At 41.5% G+C, this 27,969-nt stretch overlaps 3 protein-coding genes across 3 annotated transcripts in view; all 3 read right to left on the reverse strand.

Annotated features, from left to right (window-relative positions):
- Positions 1-5,402: 5,402 nt before the first annotated feature.
- Positions 5,403-13,404, reverse strand: LOC101737133 (putative gustatory receptor 28a). Its single transcript, XM_062675099.1, has 6 exons — positions 13,378-13,404; positions 10,855-11,865; positions 9,401-9,469; positions 7,843-7,932; positions 6,626-6,703; positions 5,403-5,465 (listed from the first exon to the last, which is right to left on the reverse strand). The coding sequence occupies exons 1-6, from the start codon at positions 13,402-13,404 to the stop codon at positions 5,403-5,405; spliced, it is 1,338 nt and encodes a 445-aa protein (XP_062531083.1).
- A 5,813-nt stretch (positions 13,405-19,217) lies between these two features.
- LOC100862779 (putative gustatory receptor 28a) lies at positions 19,218-22,219 on the reverse strand. The gene is made up of 4 exons (XM_012690655.4): positions 21,185-22,219; positions 21,033-21,101; positions 20,443-20,532; positions 19,218-19,903 (listed from the first exon to the last, which is right to left on the reverse strand). Exons 1-4 carry the CDS (start codon positions 22,193-22,195, stop codon positions 19,841-19,843), a joined length of 1,233 nt encoding a protein of 410 aa, XP_012546109.1. The 5' UTR covers positions 22,196-22,219; the 3' UTR covers positions 19,218-19,840.
- Positions 22,220-22,513: 294 nt separating this feature from the next.
- The window catches only part of LOC101741434 (rho GTPase-activating protein 39), a 28,415-nt gene continuing 22,959 nt past the window's right edge, over positions 22,514-27,969 (reverse strand). Inside the window, exon 22 of the mRNA XM_038018823.2 lies at positions 22,514-27,903. Coding sequence (XP_037874751.1) covers positions 27,679-27,903 — 225 coding nt within the window. The 3' untranslated portion in view covers positions 22,514-27,678. The remainder of the gene's footprint in view (positions 27,904-27,969) is intronic.

Raw genomic sequence — 27,969 nt, forward strand, 5'->3', positions numbered from 1 at the left:
AAAATATCGATATAACAAGCACAAGATGTCTAGTTTTTGAAAAACTCACTTTTTCAACACATTTTCTTGATTAGATTATTTTTGTAGTAGACATAATATGTACCTATGATAAAGAAATCATATTCTAAAAATGGTCAATTCGAATATGATAATATTTTATCGCAGGGTATATGGGTCGGTCTGCAGATGTTGGGAGCAGACCGCGAGCCCAAGGATATTTTAGGGCCCTACCGCACCAAACAACTCCGCTTGCACTCTCTCACCCCACGTCCGATCTCTGACCGGGGTCAGAACCCGGTTAGTGTAGGGGTGTTCCCGCGGTCAACGCTATAACCAGACTCGCGACGCCCTGCGAAGACGCCCGACCCACGGGTCGATGACGCGATCGTCGACGACCAACGACGCCGGTCTCCACGCTACAGCAGCCCGTTAGACCACCTGGGCAATGCCGCTGGTGTTCCGGGATACCCCGCTGGGTTCGGACCAGCCTGTTGGGTCGGAACGCGATACATCACCAACCGGTTTGCTCTTCCACAGTACATCCAGCGACGACTGCGACGACGGTAACGCGAACTGCTCCGCGGACCACATCCTCCGACGCATCGTCACATCCTCCTGGTGCCAGCGCACTAGAGTGGCAGTAGGGTGCGATGCAGCCTCAACTCCCTTAGGTCATCCCTGTGACCATCACTGAGAGGAGACTGCTTCCTCACATCAAGGGCCTCACCTTCAAGGTGGGTGGCGCATTTACGTTGTAGATTTCCATGGGCTCCAGTAACCACTTAACACCAGGTGGGCTGTGAGCTCGTCCACCCATCTAAGCAATAAAAAAAATCACAGGGGTCGAAGGTGGACGAACGCCCTTCTCCGACTCCCGGCTCGGCTGCTTTTTTTTCCTACCTAAGCTGAGAGCCTTGAGAGGCTTTTTTTTTTTCGGGCCGGGGGCCGATCCTCCTACGAGGTCCCCGCGCCTAGGGGGCGCGTGGGGTATGTGAGACTCAACGATCTGCAGGTGTTGAGAGCAGACCGCGGGCCCAAGCAATTTTAGGGCCCACCCACTAAACGACTCCCCTGCACTCTTACACCCGACCCGACGTCCGATCTCCGTCCGGGGTCAAAACCCGGTCAGAGTAGGGGGGTTCCCACTACTCTGACCGTCGTCGAGGCGATAGTCGACGACCAACGACGTCGGTCTCCGCGGTACGGCGGCCCTTCCAGGCCGCCCGGGCGATGCCGCTGGTGTTCCGGGATACCCCGCTGGGCCAGAACTAGTCTGCCGGGTCTCTCCCATTCCGCCGCATCCTTCTATGAAATGGTGGACTCACAGAAGTCGAACATTAGCTTTATGTTCTACTCTACTTATGTTCTCAAATTTTTTAAGTTATACTTCTTTAGGCGCGTTATGAAAAAATGATGAGAGTGAAATTTTACGATGCACGCGCACCGTGACACAAAATTAACAGAAATGAAGTTGCCCACTAAATCGCTCATTACAATACGACTGACGTAACTTGGCGAGTCTGAATATAGCCGCAGGTGAACTTTCGCGCATGTACACTCGCAAAAAAAAGTGTTATTAGCATTCATTTTTAGTAATATAAATGACAAAATTATTATTTAATATAATTCATACTAAATATTATTAAATTATTAACGTTAAATATTTATTATTAATTATTTAATATTTCAAAAAAAAGAAATAAATTTAATAAAAATAAAGTATAACTTCTTACGCGCGTACAGAAGAAGTACACGCACCCTTTTTTTTCTTGTATCACGACTAAGAGAAATAAAACGACAGGTTGTAATCCGTCGTAAAGAAAGGCTTACAAATCCTAGAGTTAGACTTTTGAGGCTCTATATTTCTTTCCAAAGGCTGCTAACTCATTCGTTTCTTAAAAACAATTTGCTCGAGTTAATATGCATTTATTGTTCACACGAAAAGATAGAGAGATTTGTTTCAATTTCGATAAAAAGCGCTAATATTCAGCTTTTAGCTGTCGCTTGGAGTCGTCATGGCCTAAAGGATAAGACGTCCGGTGCATTCGTATCTAGCGATGCAACGGTGTTTGAATCCCGCCGGCGGGTACCAATTTTTCCAATGAAATACGTATTTAACAAATGTTCACGATTTACTTTCACGGTGAAGGAATAACATCGTGTAATAAAAATCAACTGGCAAAATTATAATTTGCGTAATCACTGGTCGTAGGACCTCTTGTGAGTCCGCACGAGTAGGTACCACCGCTCTGCCTATTTCTGCCGTGAAGCAGTAACGCGTTTCGGTTTAAAGGGTGGGACAGCTGTTGTAATAATAATAATAATAATTTAACTCTTTATTTAACACCACATGTACAGAGTAAGCATTATAAAACAAATAATAGACGGTGACATAAGTTGGCGGCCTTATCGCTGAAAGCGATCTCTTCCAGGCAACCTTGCATGGCATGGACGGCGCTATATCTCAATAAACTTACATAAAAATATATACTTATATACACATGTGAAAAATAAATACAATATAAGATAAGATTTACATTTTTTTTTATTGCATAGATGGGTGGACGAGCTCACAGCCCACCTGATATTAAGTGGTTACTGGAGCCCATAGACATCTACAACGTAAATGCGCCACCCACCTTGAGATATAAGTTCTAAGGTCTCAGTATAGTTACAACGGCTGCCCCACCCTTCAAACCGAAACGCATTACTGCTTCACGGCAGAAATAGGCAGGGCGGTGGTACCTACCCGTGCGGACTCACAAAAGGTCCTACCACCAGTAATTACGCAAATTATAATTTTGCGGGTTTGATTTTTATTACACGATGTTATTCCTTCACTGTGGAAGTCAATCGTGAACAATTGTTAAGTACGTACTTCATTAGAAAAAACATACGATTAAATACAAATAAATACTAAAAAGATGCAAGTAAATACAAAATAAGTAGCAACTTGTTATATTGTAGGAGCCATATTATTGTGCAAGGTAATACGATTTTAATCTGAACTTGAAAATTTCCGGCGAGGACGATTGTTTGATGCTTAAGAGTAGTGAATTCCATAAACGGACTGCTTCAACCGTAAAGGAATGTTCATAAAATGACGTCCCGTGAGCCGGAAACTTCAGCATTAAATTCTCCGATGACCTAAGTGAATGGGAGTTTGCAGTATGTAGGAAATCAAAACGTTCCAGAAGGTAGCGCAGGGACGAGGAATTAAACAGGACACTGTAAAGAACAGACCATATATGAACATTCCGGCGATAACGAATAGGAGCTTGACTCGAGTTGACTTGACTTGACTTGAGCTTAACTCGATACTCAAGAGACGTGGTCATATTTACGTAAACCAAATATAAACCTCATGATAAAATTTTGAAGACGCTCAAGTTTATTTAGCTGGGCCTCGGTTAGAGAGAGATAGCTGGCGTCGGCATAATCAATAATAGGGAGTAACAGAGACTGTGCAAGTGCAATTTTAGTAGATGTTGGAAGAAAATTACGCAATCTACGTAAGGAACCCGCAGAGAAAAATAGTCTGCGACTAACTGACATCAGTTGTGGTCCCCATAACAAACTGCGGTCAATCATAACACCAAGATTTTTAACGGTGTCACTAAGCGGGACGTTTATCCCGTCAAGAGACAATTGGGACAGATGTGTCCACTCGATCTTACTGCATGTCCTCATACTGAGACCTTAGAACTTATATCTCAAGGTGGGTGACACATTTTAGTTGTAGATGTCTATGGGCTCCAGTAAACACTTAACACAAGGTGGGCTGTGAGCTCTTCCACCCATCTCACCAAAAAAATATATAAATAAAAACCATTTTTTATTGAACCATGTAACATAACCATAGTACAACTGAGAAAACTTAAAAAAAATTAACTTTTTCCTCTGCGTAAGCTCGAATACTTTGCCTTTTGCTAAAGTTCTATAATTCAGCGGGTCAATGGAAAGAGTTTTTATGAATAACAAAATATGGCTATATCTTTCGAATTCTTTGACTGAGAAGGTTGACATTATTATGACTTTCGTCCGCCATTTAGCCATTAGCATTTGATACTGATTTAGAAGTCGTCGTGGCCTAAGCGATAAGACGTCCGGTGCATACGTTTTGAGCGATGTACCGGTGTTCGAATCTCAAGCGGGTACCAATTTTTCTAATGAAATACGTACTCAACAAATGTTCACTATTGACTTCCACGGTGAAGGAATAGCATCGTGTAATAAAAATCAAACCCACAAACTTAGAATTTGCGTAATTACTGGTGGTAAGAGCTCTTGTGAGTCCGCGCGGGTAGGTACCACCACCCCGCCTGTTTCTGCCGTGAAGCAGTAATGCGTTTCGGTTTGTAGGGTGGGGCAGCCGCTGTAACTATACTGAGACCTAGAACTTATATCTCAAGGTGGGAGGCGTATTTACGTTGTAGATGTCTATGGGCTCCAGTAACCACTTAACACAGTAACACCAGGTGGGATGTGAGCTCGTCCACCCACCTAAGCCATACAAAAAAAAAAAAAATACTAAGATTTAATATATCTATCCTGACAAAAAAATCTTTATTGTTGTACAAACAAACAAAGTGATCCTAGGATTCCGTTTGCTCTCTTTGAGGGTATGATCTTAAAATTTGCTTAGGACCAACATTTTATTTATTTATTGCTTCGATGGCTGGACGAGTTCACGGCCCACCTGGTATTAAGTAATTACCAGAGCCCATAGACATCTATAACGTAAATGCCACCACCCACCTTGAGACATAGTTCTAAGTCTCAGTTTTTACAGTACAACCTTCACCTTCAAACCGAAACGCATTACTGCTTCGCGGCAGAAATAGGCAGGGTGGTGGTATCTACCCGTACGAACTCAAAAGACGTACAAGACGACCAGTATTATTATTATCTCTAAGACTAAATCATAAACAACATATTTAGTGTCTGTTGACTACAGTTTCTCATCTGTTTCTCAACAGATTTAACTTGATTATATACAATTACATACATAAATATATATCCGAAAAACATTACCTTCCTTAGACAAGTAAAAATTGAGCGTCACCTTGAAAACCAGTTTTTAATGTTGGATAGTTGAAGGTAAACACACAATTCTATTGTATGAATATTTAACCAGAATGTTTTGTAATTTTCATAATTTGATTTGGAACTTTTTACTGTCACGCTTGTTCAAAAAACACAAATACATAATGATATTTAAAAATGCACGCACTTTGTTTTGTTTATTTATTCTCGTATACTCGTAACTCCTAAGCATCAAGTGGACGATGTCTTGTTCTGTATGCCATATAAATAAGGAATAATTTAGGTGTTTTAAATAACAATATGTTTTAAGCATTTGTAATATTTTAATCGCAGATATTAAATTAATAGCGTACACTTCAAGCCCTGTCGGTGACAAACTGCAGCACGATGACAAGGTACGTGAACACAGAACGGGCCCCCTGAAAAAAAAACAGTTCTTGACTTATTATTGACGGGGAGACTCACACACAGACTACCGGAACGAATGCCCTTATCCACCCCGCTATATAAGTTCCACGTCTATTTTTACAAAGATTTTTCGATCTGAAACAAAGAACTGCTCCTACTTCTAAAAATTTTACTCTTAAATCTCGTCTGGTGCTGTTGCTGACCCGGCATGGATGCTTCGGTATCTGCACCGGATAGGAGCTGAGCCGGCGACGAGGTGCTAACATAGTGGACACGACCTATAAACAGCGGAACATACCCTCGCTGTCTGCCCCGCTTGGGAGGTGCAGCGGCGTGTCTTGGTCGCAAAGATAGGACTGGACTTGTCGCTGTGAGGCGGCGAAGCGAGTGAGGCAAAACTCTCCTCACATCGCAGAAATCCGCCGCCGCCGAGCAGGGGGCTCCCATCCGTGACCAGGCCCCCTAAGAGCTTCAGGCTCCATCGGGTTTGTGCGGGGAGGGACCCAGACGTAAGGTGGCGTGCTCGGCTCGCTCGCCTATAATAGGACGCCGGGTGATGGTAGACCGTGTTCCTCCGTCCGCTCTGGGGGAAGGTGCAACGCGGCACCATCAAGGTGGGCTCCCAGCTCATCGACGAAAGGACCTGGTGGTCGTGTCGCCGGCGGCCGCTTTTGCGCCGTCTGGGGGACGGTGGGAGGAATGTAATATTCCCTGCGCCAACCCTATCCCGCCGTCTCAATGACCCCGACTGGGCTCCGGTCCTGTTCGAGATAGGGTGCTGGCTGTGAGCGGCAGGTATTTTTGGTGACCGACCGTCGTGGCTACGATCTCGGCTCGGCAGCGATGAGCCCTGGAAGGCGATGCTCGACTTCTGCGAGTATACCATGTCGCAGAAGGAGGCGGCGGAACGAGAGAGGGAGAGATCATCCCTCTCCGCACCTATCTGTCGCCGCCGAGCCGGGGGCCGGAGAAGAACTTTTGCCCGACTGCGGCCCCTGTAGGAGGTGACCTCCCTCGGTAAAGACTGAGACAGGGCCGGGGCGACCTGAGGGGTTGAGGCTGCGCGGCGTGATGTCTGCACTCTAGCGCGCTGGCAGCAGTTCCACGGAACTGTTGTGTAAGAGCAACCGATTGGCGGTGTATGGCGTTTCGGCCTGTCAGGGTGCCGTACCGAGACGGCTGACGTAGAGTCGTTGACTATCGCCTCGATGACCCGTCGGTCAGGCGTCCCAGGGGTTGTGCCGCGAGTCTGGTTGTAATATTGACCGTGAGAACCCCCTTACTCTACTTGGGTTCTGACCCCGGGCGGAAATAGGATGTCGGGTGAGAGAGTGCAAAGGGAGTCGTTTGGTGGGTAGGGCTCTTAAACATCCTTGGACCCGCGGTCTGCTCTCAACCTCTGCAGACGCGCGCCCCCTATGCGCGGGGACCTCGTAGAGGGTTCGGCCCCCGGCCCGGAAAAAAGGGATTTTTGGTAAGATTCAACTCACACATACCCCACCCACGCGGCGGATGGGGAATGTGGGGATTTTCTCTTGTACAATAAAAATCTCTTAAGTCGAAGGCATATTGTAGCTCTATAGTGTATTTTTCGTGACCCGACCTTGAATTAACCGGGTCTGGTTACTGAAAAACATATACCTATGTAAATGTATAGTAGCATTTCTCAATGCTACGAAACCATATTTCTTCTTTCTGCAGAAAGAATAACAGTTTGACTTGCAATACTTAAAGCAATTTATTATCCGTAATACTCTTTTTTTTTATTGCTTAGAGGGGTGGACGAGCTCACAGCCCACCTGGTGATAAGTGGTTACTGGAGCCCATAGACATCTAGAACGTAAATGCGCCACCCACCTTGAGATATAAGCTCTAAGGTCTCAAGTATAATTACAACGGCTGCCCCACCCTTCAAACCGAAACGCATTACTGGTTCACGGCAGAAATAGGCAGGGTGGTGGTACCCACCCGCGCGGACTCACAAGAGGTCCTACCACCAGTAAAAATACTTTTGGGCGATTAACTATTTTATCACTAAAACCAAAATTATCATTCTGTAACAGTGGTAACGTAACAATAACTGAAGCATTTCATTTAAATCAATTTTAAAAATACAATGTAATTAACAACTAAAATCAGACTTTATTAATTTTTTTTAAGAATTTAATAATAATTTTGTTTACCTACTGGAAAAAAGAGAATGTGTTCGGAGACTTTTAAATATTTACTTACGCCTTGATTTCCCGGCTACGTTACAGCAATACAACGTCAATCCCGACACCCAACTTAAAACAAGAGGTCGAAGTCTCCATTGTATCAGATTCAACAGTAATTACTCTACTACTACTTTTGTCATAAATAAATTACAAGTAAAATGTAATTCCTTACCTCATACAATAGAGCATTGTTTAATTCGAAAAGGCCATTGGCGGTAAACTTAGGAACCTCGTGTAGAAGTTGCATCGACAAACGCATCGCCTACAACAATAATTGTCTCTTAAATTTGCTATAAATCATCACGGCCTTAGGGATAAAATGCCGAAAGTATGCGTATCAAATAATGAGACTATACCGGAGTACGGATCACAGTTTAAGGAGATATTTAACTTACACACGTGTTTCACAAACGACTTTCACAATGAAGAAATAACATCATACAATAAAAAACAAATCCAAAAAAGTTATAAATATGCATAATTACTGGTGTTAGAATGTATCTTAAATCTATAAACGACCAATTCTTGTATATAAATATACATATAATCTGAATCTCGGAAACGGCTTCAACAATTTTCATAAAATTTAATATACATAGTCGAAGTCGTCGTGGCCTAAAGGATAAGACGTTCGGTGCATTCGTATGTAGCGATGCAACGGTGTTCGAATCTCGCAAGCGAGTACCAATTTTTCTAATGAAATACGTACTCAACAAATGTCCACGATTGACTTCCACGGTGAAGGAATAACATCGTGTAATAAAAATCAAACCCGCAAAAATTATAATTTGGGTAATCACTGGTGGTAGGACCTCTTGTGAGTCCACCCCACCTATTTCCGCCGTGAAGCAGTAATGCGTTTCGGTTCGAAGGGTGGGGTAGCCGTTGTAACTATACTGAGACCTTAGAACTTATATCTCGAGGTGGGTGGCGCATTTACGTTGTAGATTTCTATGGGCTCCAGTAACCACTTAACACCAGGTGGGCTGTGAGCTCGTCCATCCACCTAAGCTATAAAAAAAAACGGGATTTCGGGGGCGATAAATCGATCTAGCTACGATTTATTTTCAGAAAATATTGTTTTATTCGTGTTTTTCATAATCAACTTTATCGATAATTTTGATTTTTTTCTTTAAATAACCAGTTCATATTTTTTTTATTATTCTGTCCGTATGATCGAAAAATATTATTCATATTTCATCATTTTATCAATATGTAATTCGTATTTAAATATAATTTCTAAACAACTCAATTTAAAAAAAAAATTATCCAGTCTTTATCCAGTTATACATTTAAGCCCGCCTGAATACCTACCACTCTTGCTCACTACTACCACCAAGATGACATGCGTTCCGGTTTGATGGACCTCATATCTCAAGGCGTGTGATGGCATTAACGTTTCGATATCATTGTCTCCAGAAACTATTTAACACTAAATAGACGGTGAACTTGTTACTCATCTTAGGAAAAAATATTATTTTTAACAATGCCTTCTCGCAAACTATGCTATAAATAAAAAACAAATTCATCTTCTTGATGTTAAATTTAGCAGATTAATTATAATTTATTAACACGAAAGTAGCTCTGTCTGTCTGTTACGTTTTTCATTCCAAAACTACTGAACCTATGTTTACGAAATTCGGTACAGAATTAGTTTTAACCCTGTGGTTATAAAGAATGGTCCATTGAAAGCTACGGAAAGCTACTTGTAACGTAAAATATATACGTACTTCTGTGTTAACTTCTGAGTCAAAATCACTATTTATTATTTCGTGAATCACGAAAGAAGTATTCTTCGTCTGTAAAAAAAAATATAATTGCTAGATATAATGACTAGATTGTAATCATTTTAATCAAGTAATCTTACTTCAGAATAGCTTATTAAACTATCAATGTATATTTCCCAATCGTCCGTACTAATAATAATATTCTCACAATATTTTTCAATTAAATCTTCACACTAATCCCTGTTTCATTGCCACTTTGGGAATAATGACAAAGGGAAGATCTTCCACCGAGCCGGTGAAATTTCTCGGTAGACTGATGGTCCGAATTTTGTTGTTCGGAACTTGTATATATGCCAAATATCTTGTGTTATATGATAGCTAACGCCACATCAACTCCTTTGCAATGCCCATCAATTTAAAAAGGATCTACAGGCTTCACCCGCCGGATTGCTCTATGACAAACCTCTAGGAGATTTAAATCTCCCCGGTAAATTTGTCAATCAAACCGTACCCAGTACAATGGTCGTAACCCACTTCACTACTCAATTAAGTTCTTTCGCCGAAAAACTACAGCGGATCCCCGCCCTACGGCATAATAAACAAAGGTGCAAACTTTTCAAGGAGAAACGCCGCGTTTACCTACGTGACGACTCTTCGCGTCCTCTATTTCTGCCAGCTTTCACAGAACCACACCAGGTTTTGGAACGGCACGAAAAAAAATTTAAAATACTGAACAAGGGTAAACTGATAATCGTTACTACAGACCGCCACAAACCAGCTTAGTCTTAGCTGAAGAGGGTTCCTTACAGAAGATTCGTGGGCAATTATGAATTCATCAAGCTCCCACAGAAAATGCATTGGCACTACCTAAAGCAAGGGTTTTTTTTTTTTTTTTTTTATTGCTGAGATGTGTGGACGAGCTCACAGCCCACCTGGTGTTAAGTGGTTACTGGAGCCCATAGACATCTATAACGTAAATGCGCCACACACCTTGAGATATAGTTCTAAGGTCTCAGTATAGTCACAACGGCTGCCCCACCCTTCAAACCGAAACGCATTACTGCTTCACAGCAGAAATAGGCGAGGCGGTGGTACCTACCCGTGCGGACTCACAAGAGGTCCTACCACCAGTAATTACGCAAATTATAATTTTGCGGGTTTGATTTTTATTGCACGATGTTATTCCTTCACCGTGGAAGTCAATCGTGAACATTTGTTGAGTACGTATTTCATTAGAAAAATTTGGCGACATGTCCGGTTTCCAAATTATTATCGCCCGCGTCTCTGGAGGGTAGTGATATTATGAGCTACTACATATACACTCACACACATCTGAGACTCATTTACATACACCACACATTTACATTTAATACCGCGCACACCAATTATCGCTCGCTAAATTAAAAACGAAAAGTTTTTGCCTCGTTGCATAATGAATTAAATTAAAACTTACATACCTCTCGCGTAATGGATTCACTGAAATAAACATTTGCGCAAATAATGCTGAGAGCATGCGACATCTGCCAAAAGACACAAATCAAGAAATCCACATACTTCTTTATATCATACAGCAACCCTGAAGCGGTAGCCTCCATGAAATAAAACATGTACAATATTATAAATACCAAATACAACAGCATGGTCAAAACCAAAGCTGTACCGTACATTCGATTTATGGCTTCCGTTGCCTTGTATAACATGCTATAGATTCTCGCACAAGCCTTGATCTTCTCGCAAACAATTCTATCTTGAAGCCTCTGCACTTTCTCCAAGTCAGGGGCCACTTTGTTACGGACAAAAACTTTGTACTCCCAAGCACTACGAGTCTTTATTTCACTAAGAACTTTATTGATATATTTGTATCGGCCTCTCAAGACTATTAAAGAGAAGCAATAATGTGAAGTTATAACAAAAGAAAGTGCATCAGTGTAGACGACTTGGTATAGTTTCTCAGTTGGAACAATGACGCTTAGATTTTCCAATGATAGCCATATACAAAACATGCGAACAAGAAAGTCACCGAGTTGAGCGATCGAAATGACGAGAGCTGTTTTAGCGTTTTTATTGTAGTCCACAGCCTCGCCCATATTTTCTATTGCGCTATCGATATCTACAATCCTTTGTATAAAAACTTGGTTTCCACTCATACGGAACGGGACCTTCCACATCGAATAAGTGACGTAGATTATTGAAGCTATTCTCTCGAAGTCATCGCCATAACGCTTCAATTTCGTATTGTATATCGTTCGCAAAATCGTTTGGTCTTCACTATGGGCTTTGTACGTGCAATAAAAATATAAAATATACCAGAATAAAAAGAATATTGTACCGATGAAACTAAATTTAGTAACGATACGATTTTCAGAGTTGACAGCGAGATATACCACGGAAACTCCAGATATTTTCCTTATACGATCAGAAGGTAGCAACGCTTCGACGATATTATTATAGTTTCGGGTGCTTAGCAGCTTGTTAAAATATTTTTTTCTTTCTCACATTTTGTATTACGTGGGTATTAACCAAAATTCAAAGAACGATAAGTTAAATTAAATGTCTATTGTTTGTTTCATTTTTACTTTTATTACATCTAATTTACATGTATAATACATACATATATCTACCTAATATGAATTTGAGAAATTATAATAATTAGATAATAGTGATGGTGCTTTTAGGAAATTAAAAGAAAATGTTTTAAGTGTGATAATCTACATTTATTATTCAAAACAAAAAAATACATGATAATATGTACATACAGCATCGAGCTGGAATTTTATAGTGTATGCGTGCCGGAAACGTTTACCAAATATTAACAGCTACACTGAAATGCAGATCACCAAATACCATGCATAAAAAGGTATATGCCACCACCCCGCCTATATCCGCCGTGAAGCAGTAATGCGTTTCGGTTCGAAGGGTGAGGTAGCCATTGTAACTATACTGAGACCTTAGAACTTATATCTCAAGATGGGTGGCGCATTTACGTTGTAGATGTCTATGGGCTCCAGTAACCACTTAACATCAGGTGGGCTGTGAGCTCGTCCGCACCTCTGAGGTGCCCGTTGGGGGTCGCAGTAGACCCTGGTATAACAATGCAAGCAGGGATGCTGCACACCTCAAGCGGTCCGCATACGTGGCATGGGATAATGCCAGAAGACGTCAGGATCCTAACATCTCAGAGGAAAGGCGGAAATATAACGCCGCTTCCAGGTCCTACAAGAAGGTTATTGCCAAGGCGAAGTCGGAGCACGTTGCTAGAGTTGGCGAGCGACTAAATAGCTATCCCTCTGGGAGCCGTGCTTTTTGGTCGCTCGCCAAAGCTGCAGAAGGAAACTTTTGCAGGTCTAGTCTCCCACCACTGCGCAAGTCGGATGACAGTTTGGCCCATAGTGCGAAAGAGAAGGCTGACCTTCTGGTCAAACTCTTCGCCTCGAACTCGACCGTGGACGACGGGGGTGCCACACCACCGAACATCCCCCGGTGTGATAGCTCCCTGCCTGAGATCTACTTCACGCAGTGTGCAGTCAGGCGGGAGCTCCGACTCCTGGACGTCCATAAGTCGAGCGGGCCAGACGGCATCCCTGCAGTGGTTCTGAAAACGTGCGCCCCTGAGCTGACACCTGCGCTAACGCGTTTGTATCGCCTCTCTTATTGCACTAACAGGGTTCCGTCTTCATGGAAGACCGCCCACGTCCACCCTATCCCCAAGAAGGGTGACCGGTCGGACCCATCGAGTTATAGGCCTATCGCGATAACTTCCTTGCTTTCCAAGGTGATGAAGCGAATAATAAATATACAACTTCTGAAGTATCTGGAGGATCGCCAGCTGATCAGTGACCGACAGTACGGTTTCCGTCATGGTCGTTCAGCTGGCGATCTTCTTGCATACCTTACTCACAGGTGGGCTGAAGCCTTGGAGAGCAAGGGCGAGGCTCTTGCTGTGAGCCTTGATGTCGCGAAGGCCTTCGACAGGGTCTGACATAGGGCACATCTATCGAAGTTACCATCTTACGGAATCCCCAAGGGTCTCTGCAAGTGGATCGCTAGCTTTTTGGATGGGCGGAGCATCACGGTCGTTGTCACGGTCAGACGGTGACTGCTCTGATACCATGACCATTAACGCTGGCGTTCCACAAGGTTCGGTGCTCTCCCCCACGCTTTTCATCCTGTATATCAATGACATGCTGTCTATCGATGGCATGCATTGCTATGCGGATGACAGCACGGGGGATGCGCGATATATCGGCCATAAGAGTCTTTTTTTTTTTTTTTTTTTTTTTTTATGATTGAAGGATTACTGGTGGCCCGGAGGCCTTTCCAGTTTCACCAGGACAGGTGGGCGAGCAAAGGCTCAGCCAAGAGGGGTGGGATTTGCTAACAACTGCCCGAGCGCCTCCGAAGGAGACCTAACAACTCAAGAGCAATTGTTTCGCGAATGAATCTACTACCGGATCGGAATCGCGACCCGCTGAGAAGATCCGGCGAGAAACTCAGCGGGCTGATGCATGGGTTAGGTTGCACGTCGACCTCTTTGTCGAGTTCGACGAGTACGGTTACCGGGGTCCCTAAGCCTGCCCCTAGTATTAGAGCTGAAGGCATCTAATGCAAAGGTTATTGGATCTGATGGATCCGTAAGGACGTGTCTAGGGCGTCGACGGTGACTGGCTCCTGCATGATCAGGATTCGGGGAGTAGTCAGCGGCGGCTACGATAAGGCGATTATCATGACGCATAGCCTTATCGAAGTACCGTTCCGACGCTGACTTCATGTATTTCTGTATAGATTCGAGGCCCAGGTCGTCGTGTAGGTCAACGTTCCTCACGAACCACGGAGCTCCGACGGCTAACCTGCAAAAGCGGGATTGTAGAGATTGAAGGGTGTCTATGTGTGTGCGGGCCGCGTGAGCGAACACCACACTCGCGTAAGTCATGACGGGCCTTATGCAAGTTTTGTAAATGTTCCGAAGGGACATTTTACTCCGCTTACAAATCATGGGGTAGAGTCTACCGAGAATAAACGCGGCACGGTCACGGACTGATTTTATATGCGGGCGGAATGTCATCGATGCATCCAGGGTAACGCCCAGGTACTTGACCTTCCTGGCCCAGGGTATGGATTGACTAAAGAGAGTAATCGGGGGTGTGAGATTCCTCCTCCTAATACGGGAGGAAATCCGTGTGGAGCTTCCCCTCTGAAAGAGCACCGCAGTACTTTTCGCTGGGTTGATGTCTATGCGCCATTTTCGGAACCACTGTCCTAGGGCTAGGGCTGCGCTCTGAAGCTTCTTCGCGATTAGGGACTTGTTTCTACTGGAAAAGTAAACAGTCGTGTCGTCGGCGAATAAAGCTAAATGGGTCGGCGGCGACCGGGGAATATCGTTAACGAATAAGCTAAATAGGAGGGGTGAGAGGACAGAGCCTTGCGGGACTCCAGCTATGAGAGATCGTGGGGAGGAGCGGGTTCCCTCGACTCGATATCGAAAAGAGCGGTTCGACAAGAAGTCCCGTATGATGAGCACGAGACTATCCGGCACACCCATGTTGAATAGTTTGAAAATCAAACCGTTGTGCCAGACTTTGTCGAACGCTTTTGCGACGTCGAAGAAGAGAGCTCCCGTGTATAACGGTTTTGGTCGATTAAGCCCCACAAGAATGTGCTCCGTGAGGCGGTGCACCTGTTGAACGCATGAGTGATTTGTACGGAATCCGAATTGTTCATCGATGAGAATGCCCTTGGATGAGACGAAGTCTCTGAGGCGTTTGTAGAGCAGACGCTCATACAGTTTGCCTAGAGACATGAGGAGGCTGATCGGGCGGTAGCTCGTCGGATGATTTTTTGGTTTACCGGGTTTATGTATGCCGATAACGTCCGCTTCTTTCCACACCGCGGGAAAGATACAGTTCGCCATAGCGGCATTGAAAATAGATGCCAACATCACGATGAGTTGGACGGGTAGAAGTTTAATAACGTGGTTGGATATACCGTCGGAACCGGGAGCCTTGCGAGGACGTAGATCTTTGATCAAGTCTTTAACTTCCATCGGGGTGACGGGTGGTAACGCATCAGAGGGTGGCAAGGAGGCTCTGCGTTCTACCTCACTGTCTACTAATTCTACATGAACAGGGTCCATGGATTGAGTGCTGGGCGTACACTGGGTTTGCAATGTATCGGCCAGCAGCTCTGCTTTTTCGTCATCATCGAACGCCGCGAGTTGGCCTGAAGGGCCTACGAGGGGGGGCATAGTTACTACCGTATCCGATTTGAGAGTACGAGCTAAGCGGTAGTAAGACCTTTGGGAGGGCGCGAGTCCTTCTAAGAAATCAGACCATCTGGCATCTCGGACTTCGGCGATGCGAGACTTTACGTCGCGTTGTAGGGCACGCATTCGAATACGATTTTCCGCGGTAGGATACCTGTCGTAGGCGCGTATCGAGGCGTTCTTAGCTCTATGGAGTTCCCTAATATCGTCGGACAATTTGAAGCGGTGAAGGAAGTCCTCCGCTACAACTTGTTTCGATGACCTATCTAATGTCGAGGTGATGTGTGACGTTAAGATGTCTATGGCTTCAGCGGTATCCTGAGGAGACGGGGTCGAGTCCGGGCTAAACGGTAGCGATGGTGGATCAGATTCAGCCAGGCTGATGCCCAGCGTGTGCCAATCCACCACAGTCCTCGTGACGGGAACGGAATCGGGAGCGCGACCGAGCTTAATAACGACGGGACGGTGGTCTGAATCTAACTCTGAAACTACTTCGATCGAGTGTAAGCGCAGAGTTACGTTTTTTAATAACGCTATGTCGAGTATATCCGGGCGATGCGCGATATTTAGCGGGTAGTGAGTCGGGATTAGCGGAGCGACGATATCGAAGTCGAGATTATCGACTAACGCGTCAAGCCGCCTGCCATTCGGGGTTGTGGTGTGTGAGTTCCACCTGATGTGTTTACAATTTAGGTCGCCCGCCAGAATGACAGAGCTCCCCATGCCGAGCAGCGCCTCGATATCACTGCTTAGAACGATCTTATCCGGTGGAAGATAAACGGACGCGATAACGATCGGCGCGTGTCCCGTCAGTGAGATTCGGCACACTGATGCTTCGATATTAGCGAGCGCGGGAGGATCGAGCGGGACGCAATGCAGGGCTCTTCTATAGTAAATGACGGTGCCACCACCACGAGCAGAGAGCCTGTCGTTCCTGACCATGTTATAGTTCGCGATTTTAGGGTCACGGCGCGCGGGCTTAAGTAGGGTCTCCTGCACTAAAAAGATATCAATTTGATGGTCACGCAAAAAGTCAGAAACCTGATCACGCTGATTTGCGAGACCGTAAGCGTTAAAAAATCCTATCGTTACGGATAGGGGCTTTATTCTACTTATATACGCCATTGATTACCGGCGGAGTGAGGGGAGGACGTACGTATTTAATGACGCGTATACGTCGGCGTATTCTTGCACAACGGCGATAAAGTGTTGTGCAGTGGAGGCAGAGCGAATGGCGTCGCCCAAAGCGTTAACGCGCTCAAAGTTGATCGACTGAAAGAAGTCGATCGCTAAAGCGAGATTGTCGGACGCGGTCGGAGGGCAAGTCGCGGGAGAGGGTCGAGTCGCGGGGGCGGGACGAATCGCGGAGGAGGGAGTTGTAGCCGTGTTCATGTACGGCAGCGGTTTCGCCCAGGCCGAGACACTGGGCACCGGCGCCGGAACGAACGCTGGCTTAGCCTGCGACACAGAAGGTGCCGAGGCTTTGATGTCTGGGCCGGAAGCTCGGAGGCGGTTTTGGCGGGCGACGCGGCGATTTATTTTCGGGGCTCGGGGGCATCCGCGGTAATTTGCGGGGTGACCCTGTGTTCGACACAGGACGCAGCTAGGCGGTTCCGTCGCGGTTTTTTGATCGCGAGTGCATAGGGCCGTGGCGTGATCGCCTAAGCACTTGACGCATCGGGGGCGCGCGTGACAGTTACGGGAAGAATGCCCGTATAATTGGCAGTTATGGCACTGGCTAGGTGTGCCTTTCTTGTGTGGGGTTTCGACGGCGATTGCGGAAAGGCTACAGACCGTTCGGATGTTGAATATTTGCTTACCCTCGGGGGTAGGCTGGAGGGCGACGAGAACCATATTATATGGCTCCCTTCCGCGGCCTGTGTGCATGCGGTGTACGGAGTTAACCGGTAGGCCTTGTTCGAGAAGGTCGGCCTTGACGAGCTCGACATCCAACTCTTTAGGGATGCCACGTATAACGGCACGGAGTTCGCGCTCCTCCTGGAGCGTATATGTGTGGAAACTTATACGCTCCTTACGGAGGTAAGAAGAGAGGGCCCTATGGTCGTCGGATGTTCGAACCTTAATTTGAATGCCGTTCGCGAGGTTACGGGCATTCGTGAAATTGATATTTTTGGCTTTAAGGGCCAGGGAAACTCGTTCCCAAGCTGCCTTCTCTTGATGGATTCGTCCGGTCCTTGTGGATTGGGTGAATAGTGACAGAGGACGCCTCACTTTCCGGCTCACGCAGGTGCTCACTGGGCATGGTTGCTTCGGTGAGTTCCTGCACCGGATCAGAGCCGAGCCGACGGCAGAGTGCCACCATTGTGATTGCGACTTGGACACGGCAGAGCATACGCTCGTCGCCTGCCCCACATGGGAGGGGTGGCGCCGTGTCCTCGTCGCAAAAATAGGAAACGACTTGTCGTTGCCGAGTGTTATGGCATCGATGTTTGGCGACGACGAGTCGTGGAAAGCGATGCTGGACTTCTGCGAGTGCACCATCTCGCAGAAGGAGGCGGCGGGGCGCGTGAGAGACGCACAATCCCGCCGCCGTCGAGCGGGGGCCAGGGAGGCGGATCTCGCCCAAGCCCTGGCCCTCTAAGCGTTTCGGGTCCCCCCTCAGATGTCGGTCTGGGGACCGGCGAGGGGGGCCTAAGAAGACAACGTGCAAGCTGCTCTGCACGCGTTTTACGCAAGAGCATCCGGGTGATGGAAGGCCGGCTATCCTCGACTCACGCTGGTTCTGGTCCAGCGGGGTATTCCGTAGGATAGTCCACTTTAACCGGCGCCATCTAGGCGGGCTTCGGATAGCCTGCCGACCGAGAGGGCTGGTGGTCGTGGCGCCGACGACCGCCGGTCCGGCGTCCTGAGGGGGAGGGTGATGGGAGAGATGTGCTCCGCACTAAACGCTTCACTTTCCCCCCTTTACCTCTTCATGAGTTCTGTCTCATGCGAGGCTTGGACGTTGGTTGTTGAGCGACAGGAGGTTTTAGTCAGTTCGACTCTGACATGCTCCGCCCTCTATCCCCAGTGGAGGGCGGAAGACGGCGATTTCCTCCTGACCAAAAAAAAAAAAAGTTATAGAAACCAGCCGAAAAAGAAATACACCGAATATGGAGCGCCTTTTTTATGAACCACAAAGTTTTATTTTCTGAGAGTTTTTTCCTACTTGACCTACCTTGATTTGACCTACTTTAGCCTAAGGGGGTTGGTAGCTGACCTCACGGGGCTCAACTCGGGAGAACTTACTATCATTAGCCCTAGCAAGAGCAGTGCTTCGCTGCCACCGGATCGGGTTCCCGACCCACAGAGAAGATCCGGGGAGAAACTCACTGGTTTATGTGTATGGGCTAGATTGAAAGTCGAACTCAAAATTCGGAGAGTGTCTAAATATATCTGACATAATGCCCATAAGAACTTATAAGTGACGCACAAACCGATTCAATGAACGTAATGTAGTTTTGTTCACGATTGTTCATTTTCTTCACGATTTTTTTTCTTTCTTTCCCTACCTTTGTTTTATGTGGATACCACCCAAACTTAACGACAATTTAAATGAAATTGTTTATTTTCTACAACTTTATTATATCTAATTTACATGCATAATATATGGTAGGTTTTTACCTAATATGAATTTAAGAAGTGATAGAAGAAACAAATATTGACAATAGTAATTATTAGTATTACTAGCGGATTTAGGAAATCAAATGAAAATGTTTTAAATTTGATAATCTACATTCTCAGTCTATATCCACATCTCAAACTCGAATTTTCTACTGTTTGTTTGCCAGAAACCTTTGGCTAAGGCTAACAACTGATACTGTTTAATTTTAAATTTTAATTGCAACATTAAAGCCTTTAGATAATTGCTTACTTTTTTACTTGTAGTTCGAAAAACAGTATAATCAAAATAATTATCTTGTAAAATAAAATATTAAATTTTTTTTTAAATTATGTTTATTATTTATGTACCTAATCAATTTCTAATTACATTTAATATTTTAGGAAAACTATATAAAATTTCACGTTTACACGTAGATAGCAGAGTAAAAATTAACCAAAATCGTCATTATGTAATTATTGAATAGCCCCTATATTTCTAGTTTATGATGATATGCAATTTATAATAGAATTCTTTTTGTTTATTACAGTATTCGTAACTGCAATTTTTTGTTCACATTTGATTAGTTTCTTTCGGTCACGAACTGCAGCATTATTATTAGATAGGTGAACACCATTCTGCCTCCCTGAAATAAAAATGAAGAAACAATTCACCGTCATGCTTAAGAGACATAATGATACAACTGGTGGTAGGACCTCTTGTGAGTCCGCACGGGTAGCTACCACCGCCCCGCCTGTTTCTGCCGTGAAGCAGTAATGCGTTTCGGTTTGAAGGGTGGGGCAGCCGTTGTAACTATACTGAGATCTTAGAACTTATATCTCAAGGTGTGTGGCGCATTTACGATGTAGATGTCTATGGCCTCCAGTAACCACTTAACACCAGGTGGGCTGTGAGCTCGTCCACACATCTAAGCAATAAAATAAAATAAACCATCCCTTATTTATTGCTTAAATGGGTGAACAAACTCTCGGCCCGTCTGTCGCTAAGTTGTTACCGGAGCCCATAGGTGTCACAACGAGAATGCCGCCACCCACCTAAAGATTTAAAAATATGTCACAATTGTACGACAATTCCGCAAATCACAATTCATTAAGCCACATTTTAATCACAATACGAATCAACTACACAATATTCTAATTAAATTAAATATAAAAAATCACAAACCTCGTATAACAATGAATAATTAAGTTCAACTAGACCGCTTGCGGTGAATTTCGGTATCTGATGCAAAAGTTGAGTTGAAAAGTGGATAGCCTAAAATGAAAAGACTTCATTTAATATCGCATAAGTCTCTTTTGTACGCCTTGAAAAAAACATGACGCACTTAATCGAAAATTTACAATTATGCAATACAAGTATGCAATGCAATAATTGAGACTTGAATCGCTTGCCCCAAAGTGGCTGGCATTGCATTGTTAAAACCGTCATAAGGTTGTAACAGACTGTTTAATGACAAAATATCACATCTTCACAATATTGCGTTGTCTTACAGCAAATCATAGCTATAGGAACATAGGATCCAAATTAAAACTATCAAAAGCTGGTGATTCAACGTAATGTTACCTATTAAAATTACTGACACTTCGGGAAAGTTTCTCAATTGTATGTAATTTGTGAATCGTTATAATTAATTTAATTAAAACATCACTATGATAAACAAAACAAAATAATCAATAGTTAAACAAAAAGATTTGTATAATCTTTGAATGTTTAGATATTATCTGTATTCTACTTTAATTTTATCCTTATCTTACCTCAGTTTTTGCTTGAGTGTTAAAATCACTGTTAATTATACCATGAATTACGAACGACGTTGTTCTTGTCTACAAAAAAAAAAAACAATTCGAATCTTTATTAAATTTAGATCGATAGTGTGAAATGTTAATTTTTGTTTCGCTGTACCAACCTCTTTTACTGTCTCTTCGCTAAAATAAATATTTAAAAATATAATCAACATCGCATGCAATAATTCTGATAAAACGCATATCAAAAAGTCAATGTACTTCTTTGTGTCTAGAAACAGGCCGGCTGCGGTTGCCTCCATAAAGTAAAACATATATAAAATTATGAAGATCAGATATAACAGCATGGTCAGCACTAAGGCAAAACCGTACGTTATATTAGTCGACTCTACCGCCTTATAAATCATTCCATAGATCTTAGAGCAATCCTTAATCTTCCGACAGGTTATATCTTTTTCTGCACCAGGCATAGAACTATAAACGAACAGCCTCAATCTCGACGACTCACGATTTTCAATCCCACATAAAATTTTATTTATATATCTGCATCTATCACGTAATATAACTAAAGAGAAACAGTACTGTGAGGTGAGGAGAAGGGACAAGGCATCAGTGAATATGTCTTGGTACAATTTTTCTACGGGAACCGGTGAATTCAAATTTCCAAGACATCCCCACACACAGAATAAACGAAAGAGGTACGTGGCAATTTGACCGATATAGATAAATAGCGCAAAAGTTGCATTTTTCTTGTAATCAATCGTTACGCCCACGCTTTCAATAGCTTTATCGATATCTACAATTTCTTGTAGTAATAGACGGTTGCCGCTAATTTGAAACGGGAGTTTCCACATTGAGTAAAGAACATATATGATAGAGGTGATCCTTTCGAAATCATCTCCGTAACGTTGGAGCTTCGTGCTGTATATATTTCTCAATATCGTTTGATCTTCATTGTGCGCTTTATAGGTGCAATAAAAATATATTGTGAACCACAGCAAGAAGAACACAAAACCGAGTGAACTGAATCGTGTTTCAATGCGATTCCCCTCTTTACTCTCCAGAGTCAAAACGGACAAACCCGTCAGTTTCCTAATTAACTTCCACAAATGAGTTGCTTCAACTATATTATTGTATTCTTTGTTCGGAAAAAACTTCTTTAATTTACGTTTCATTATTATTTTACTGTAGTTTTAATTTTCTGTGGATATACGCGTCATACGGTCTAAGCGAGCGACCACAATTGTTGTCAACTAAAATTATTTTAATAAACTACAATTTGTCGATGCGTTTATGTAATTTAAAATGATGACACCCGAATTTTTTTTTACAAATTATTCGTAAGTGACGTCGTTATATTCAACGCTTATAGTCACGCGTTATAGTCACGCATTTCATGTCGTACGATTAAAATTGGATATACGTAAATATAATAAAATTGGTATTTTAATAGCTGAAAGGCACTTTAAAAATTAAATAAATGAAACAAAAGCTTGGTATTCGCAATTATCCAATGGATAATCAATAGTTTATTCCACATCATTCACATTTACATTGATAAATCTACATTATGAACATCATACGCATATTGTCACGAATAACAAGAAAAAAAATAGGCGTATTATTTATTTACATAGAGAATTTAATTTTTCATTTATTTTTATATTTATTTATTATATCTGTTTGTATTTGATTATATTTCTTTATTATTTGGAATATTTAAGCACTATATAATATTATATAATGCGAATTTTTAGGAGCACTTATATAATTTCCTATAATTGAGGATCATATTATTAGTTATATAAATGCATGCTTAACAATTTTATAGTATTATAATATATATTAGCTAAAAAATTTACACAGAAAAATAAATTGTGCTCTATATTGCTTTTTATTATCACCTACAATATCTTGGATAAAAATGTTTTATAACATTATTGTATACTAAAGCGCATGCCGAAATTACGTTCCATAGCGCCAAATATGTAAAGCCTACGCAAGCTAGCAACTACGTTCTAAATTAAAAAAAGAATTAAGAAAAAAACCCACCACAACATAATGAAAACCGTTTTTGTTGTCTATGGCACGTATTGTTTCATGGTAACATCGGTGTAAATCTTCCAAATGATAAGGCAAGAACAATATCTAAGAGATTGTGCGAATGTTAATTTCTCGGATACAACATGAACAGTTGGCTGTAACACCTTTGACGAATCGTAAAAAATGTTTCAAAAATGCGATAAAATAACAAAAAAATACAAAATAAATCTGCATTAACAAGAATGAATTTTTGAGATCATTTCCCGCCAACGAACATTGCGTTTGAAGCAACGTTGCTCTTTGTTTATCGAATAGTGACGTAACACAACGTGTAATAATTCTATTATTTTCATTAAAAATGGAATGGGAAGCTTAACTAGCCTAATTTTACTAGAATTAACCGTTTTCTGCTAAGTAGGTTTTGATTTTTATTAACGAAAATAATTAAATTATCTTTTATTGCGTCACTATTGTTTAAAATTTCGTTTTTTTTTACCTTGAAACATAAAACCTTTTATTTCCGATACTATTTTTCGAATATCTCCTCAATGTGATACGTTTTGCGCAAAATGATTATTTAATAAATCATTATCTAATGTGACTGCTGCATGAACAAACGGTTGAGGTTACGGATGTGGCTTCGTTATTTTTTACAGGCTCGTTAAATTCGAATAAACAAGCTAATTTACAGCGAATTATAATTTTAGTTTCTCATGATGTTCTCTAACCAAAATTATTTGTACTTGCAAAATGTTTCTATGAAAAACTTCGAACGGTAATAATGCACGTTTATTTATTTATTAGCGCTGCTTTTACTTCTGGCAAGGAAGTAAATATAAATTTCTTTTTTTTTTATTGCTTAGATTGGTTGACGAGCTCACAGCCCACCTGGTGTTAAGTGGTTACTGGAGCCCATAGACATCTACAACGTAAAACGCGCCACCCACCTTGAGATGTAAGTTTTAAGGTCTCAAGTATAGTTACAACGGCTGCCCCACCCTTTGATTTGATTTGATATATAGAAATGTTTTTTTTTTTGTTTTTTTTTAATCAAAAGAGATGCTTTATGTTTATTCATATTTAATTCACTGTCAAATCTAACTTTGTTTGTGAACGTGCAAGGGTAGATACCACTATTCTGCCTATTTCAGACGCAAAACATTCGTAGCCTCGGAAACAGTCACTTTATCATCCGTATGATATTAAATCCCATACACTTCGACTTCGACGCATCTCGAGGTATACAGCACGATACGATTTTCGGTGCGCTTAGTGCGAGTTTCTTAACGTTCTCGAGAGCGTAAAAGTTAAGCCAATTTTGTATGCAACTGGAACAGCGCCCCTAGCGACTAACGTACGAAAACGATCCCACTCCATACAAATATGAGCTAACTTTTACGCTATCGAGAACGTTAAAAAAAACTCGCACTAAGCACACTGATTAGTGGCCTCAACGACCTTTGTCTGTATCGAACGTATTTAAAGTTGATAATAATATTATATTTGGGTTTTCATTCGATTCTAGTTAAGATTACTATCGTTTAAAGTAACCTCTGCACTTAATACCGTTGTTACCGCTGTGCCCGTAGTATACAAACAGATCGACCGGTTAAAAGACGCGGGATGACATCTTGAACAGGTTTATGTTCGTCTGAATTAAGATTAGATTTCGCCAAAATTGCCAAATTTATTTAGCTCTTATTTTAATAGACTTTCTATACTACGCGTACTTTAATCGATTTTCCTATTATTGAAAGAGCAGAAACTACAAAATTTTTACATTATAAATCTGAATACCGTAAAGCACTGAGGAACATTTTACATTGAAAGTTTTTTAGAATTAAAAGAGGCTATTCATAATTTTTTTGAGATTACGCTATTCAAGATTTTTAAAACATTATCAATTGAATCTATCAGAAAATATTTTTTCTATCTTGTGTCCACTAAATTGATTTTTTTCGTAAAGATCTAATTCATTATATATATTTAATATTTCATCTCCACTATTTTACTAAGGACACAAGGATTTATTCACACTTTTGATATATATCTATATATTCATTTTGGAAGGAAAGAAAGTCGTTTCTACAATGAAAGCCATCTATTACAATTTTTATGAATTATGAGAATTATTCAGTCGATGATTCGTAACCGAGGTTGATCAGTATGCTAACTTAATTAAATTGTTACATTTAATTGACACTTGAGCCTTGAAGGAGCTGAGACGAATGCGTGACTACGTTGTTTATAGATCGCAATACTATTGAAAGCTTTAAATTAACAAATTATATAATATTTATTTATTGACCTGTGCGCTTAGTGCGAGTTTTCTTAACGTTCTCGACGGCGTAAAAGTTAACTCGAATTTATATGACGTTAGAACAGCGACCCTAGCGGCAAACCTAGGCAACTCCATACAAAATTGAGTTAACTTTTACGCTATCGAGAACGTTATAAAACTCGCACTAAGCACACTGGTGTCAAGTGGTTATCGGAACCCTAATCACAACTAACATGAGGTCAAAATCTCAATTGTTACTACATTGTCAACAGTTCTGTACAAAATCTCTTACTCAATAGGATACAAACGTTTTTATACTTTAAAATTTTCTTTATATGTATTTTGTATAGCATTTGGTTCAAAATGATGCCTGTCCCCATACAAAATAAAAATGCCAACCACAATCATCGATCTAAACGTTTGATTGTATAAACGAAAATTTTATTATGGCAATTCTTATTCCAATTAATAATATCATTTTAGTCTTTTTTTAAAATAAATATTGTCTCTTGTTGTATAAGAGGTGCCTTTTATTCGAGTGCCTTGAGAATCTCAGAGTAAAAAGAACATTGAAGTCCGTAATTTTCTATTTAAAAGGTTTTGTATGACTTTTAAACTTAAACAGATGGTGGAGGCTCAAATCTAAAAAAAATTTTTATTTTGAATAAAATCATAGAGATACACACAAAAATTAACGTCACAAACCATAACTAAAACCATTAAAAAAAACATTCGTCCCAGTTCACTAACAAGACCCCGAAACAAAAAAAAACTCAGCAAAATTTACACAATCGCCCCGAAATCACATTATTATAATCATATACACTTTTGTAAAGCTCATGTATATTATTAGAATTTATAAAAAAAATAATCACATACCATTAAATATCTTTGGGTACAACCAAATAAAATTACATAGTTATAATAATATAGCGTACAAAAAATAGTCTTTAAAATAATTTACAATATACACGTAAGAGAATCGAATACGTTGAAAGGAAGCTAGCTGCTTTTTCTTGTGTATCAGAGTTTCAGGATTACAGTGACACATCTATAACAAATACATTTTTCGAAATTAAAAACACATGAGGTTTTTTTACGATTACCGATATAGTTTCAAAAATTCAACTATCTTTTTCCTAGTCTTCTAATGCCTAAAATGCAAAAACGAATTGAAATCAAAATCATCTATACTAATATTATAAAGAGGAAAGATTTGTTTGTTTGTTTGTATTGAATAAGCTCCGAAACTACTGAATCGATTGGTCGAATCAAGGTGTAAAAAATCACCTAAAATATTATTTACGTCGCGTGCCCTGCGAAAACTATTGATTATATTTTAGAATAAAATAATGTACTACGACTTTGTAGAACACATTATTATTTACAAAAAGTGTTGCAACAGCTTAAGTCTAACTATTATAGTACGTCGTTCAAATTTTTGTTAAAGACCCAAGCGGAGCCGGAGCGGGCAGCTATATTATATATAGAGTCAGTTGAGAGAGTGAAGATGAAACCGGTAAGTTTTATTATTGAAGTAATCCATGATTCAGTTACTCGGTACTAGCCAAAAATATCTCGCACTATGCTCTGGAATTGGTAGAAGTAGCAATAGATATATATTATATAGTACTTACTACTCGATCTCACAACACCTCTGATAATCATTTTATAGTACTTTATAAATATATTAAAAACTTTTTATTGCTTTCGTGGATAAGGCGATTTTGTCATTCCATGAATTATTTCAAAATTTTGATATGACGACCGTGAACAATTGTGAACACATTGCGTAGTGGTATGCGCAGTTTCGAAGTTACGTTTTGAGAGGTGCTTTCAGGATGCGCTACACCAAAGGGGCGTGATCAAAATATTGTTAGATGGGTCACTGTAATTCTAAAATGTGAGAGGTACACAGTTCATACCATACATACACTACAACAGCAATTACAAAGACTAGACTCCTCTGCAAGTATGTATGATATCTGTATATGTATATATTTTTTTATAATTAATTCGATGTGGCCAGGAAACTATGGATGCTAAACGTCACGTACACCTGACATTATTACGTCACAATAGTGATGGACCACGTCAAGTGATTTATCGATGTTTTAGTCGAACTAATAGCTTCTTATAGTATTTTTTATCTGATTAGATTTGGTCTTTTGTCTTAATTTTTTTTTTCATTTGAAGACGAATCTGCGGCTCGATATCGAAATCGATTTTGCATTGAACACCACATTAGGAAACGAATATATATATTAATATAGATCACTAGAAATCAGTCATTTCGCTACCGTTGTTATTGTTACAATAACTGAGATTCGTCGGTCACAGCATGTCCTGTACGTGTGACGTGTCCAAGTTCGTGATCAGGGTTTTGAGGAAGGTCATCTCTTTTCGTGCGTTCTCTAAGATCACTCTCGGGTCCTGCGACGTGCACCTGAGACAGTTGGGCGCGAACACCATGGCCAAATTAGCTGAATCCATTTTTGTTTGACTGACCACTTCGGGGGCGGTAAACTGCTGTAGGAAACTTATGAGGTAGGTTAGTACCTGCAAAGAACATCGAATTTTATTACACGTTTAATAATTCCAAAACTCGCGAGTTTCGAGGATTTA

This window comes from Bombyx mori, chromosome 22 (assembly GCF_030269925.1).
Source record: "Bombyx mori chromosome 22, ASM3026992v2".
NCBI lineage: Eukaryota > Metazoa > Arthropoda > Insecta > Lepidoptera > Bombycidae > Bombyx > Bombyx mori.

Bases quoted from the DNA above. Each gene is read 5' to 3' on its own strand.
- LOC100862779 (XM_012690655.4), bottom strand. From the start codon at position 22,195: ATGAAACGTAAATTAAAGAAGTTTTTTCCGAACAAAGAATACAATAAT. The intron at 20,533-21,032 runs GTAAGATAAGGA...TTTTCATTTTAG, and splicing joins ACACTCAAGCAAAAACTGAG to GCTATCCACTTTTCAACTCA. The intron at 19,904-20,442 runs GTTTGTGATTTT...TTTTTATTTCAG, and splicing joins ATTATTCATTGTTATACGAG to GGAGGCAGAATGGTGTTCAC.
- LOC101737133 (XM_062675099.1), bottom strand. From the start codon at position 13,404: ATGGTAACTTCGATAGATGTGCCCTAT. The intron at 7,933-9,400 runs GTACGTATATAT...TTATTGTTGTAG, and splicing joins ACTCAGAAGTTAACACAGAA to GCGATGCGTTTGTCGATGCA. The intron at 5,466-6,625 runs GTACGGCACCCT...TTTTTTTTTCAG, and splicing joins ACTCTACGTCAGCCGTCTCG to GGGGCCCGTTCTGTGTTCAC.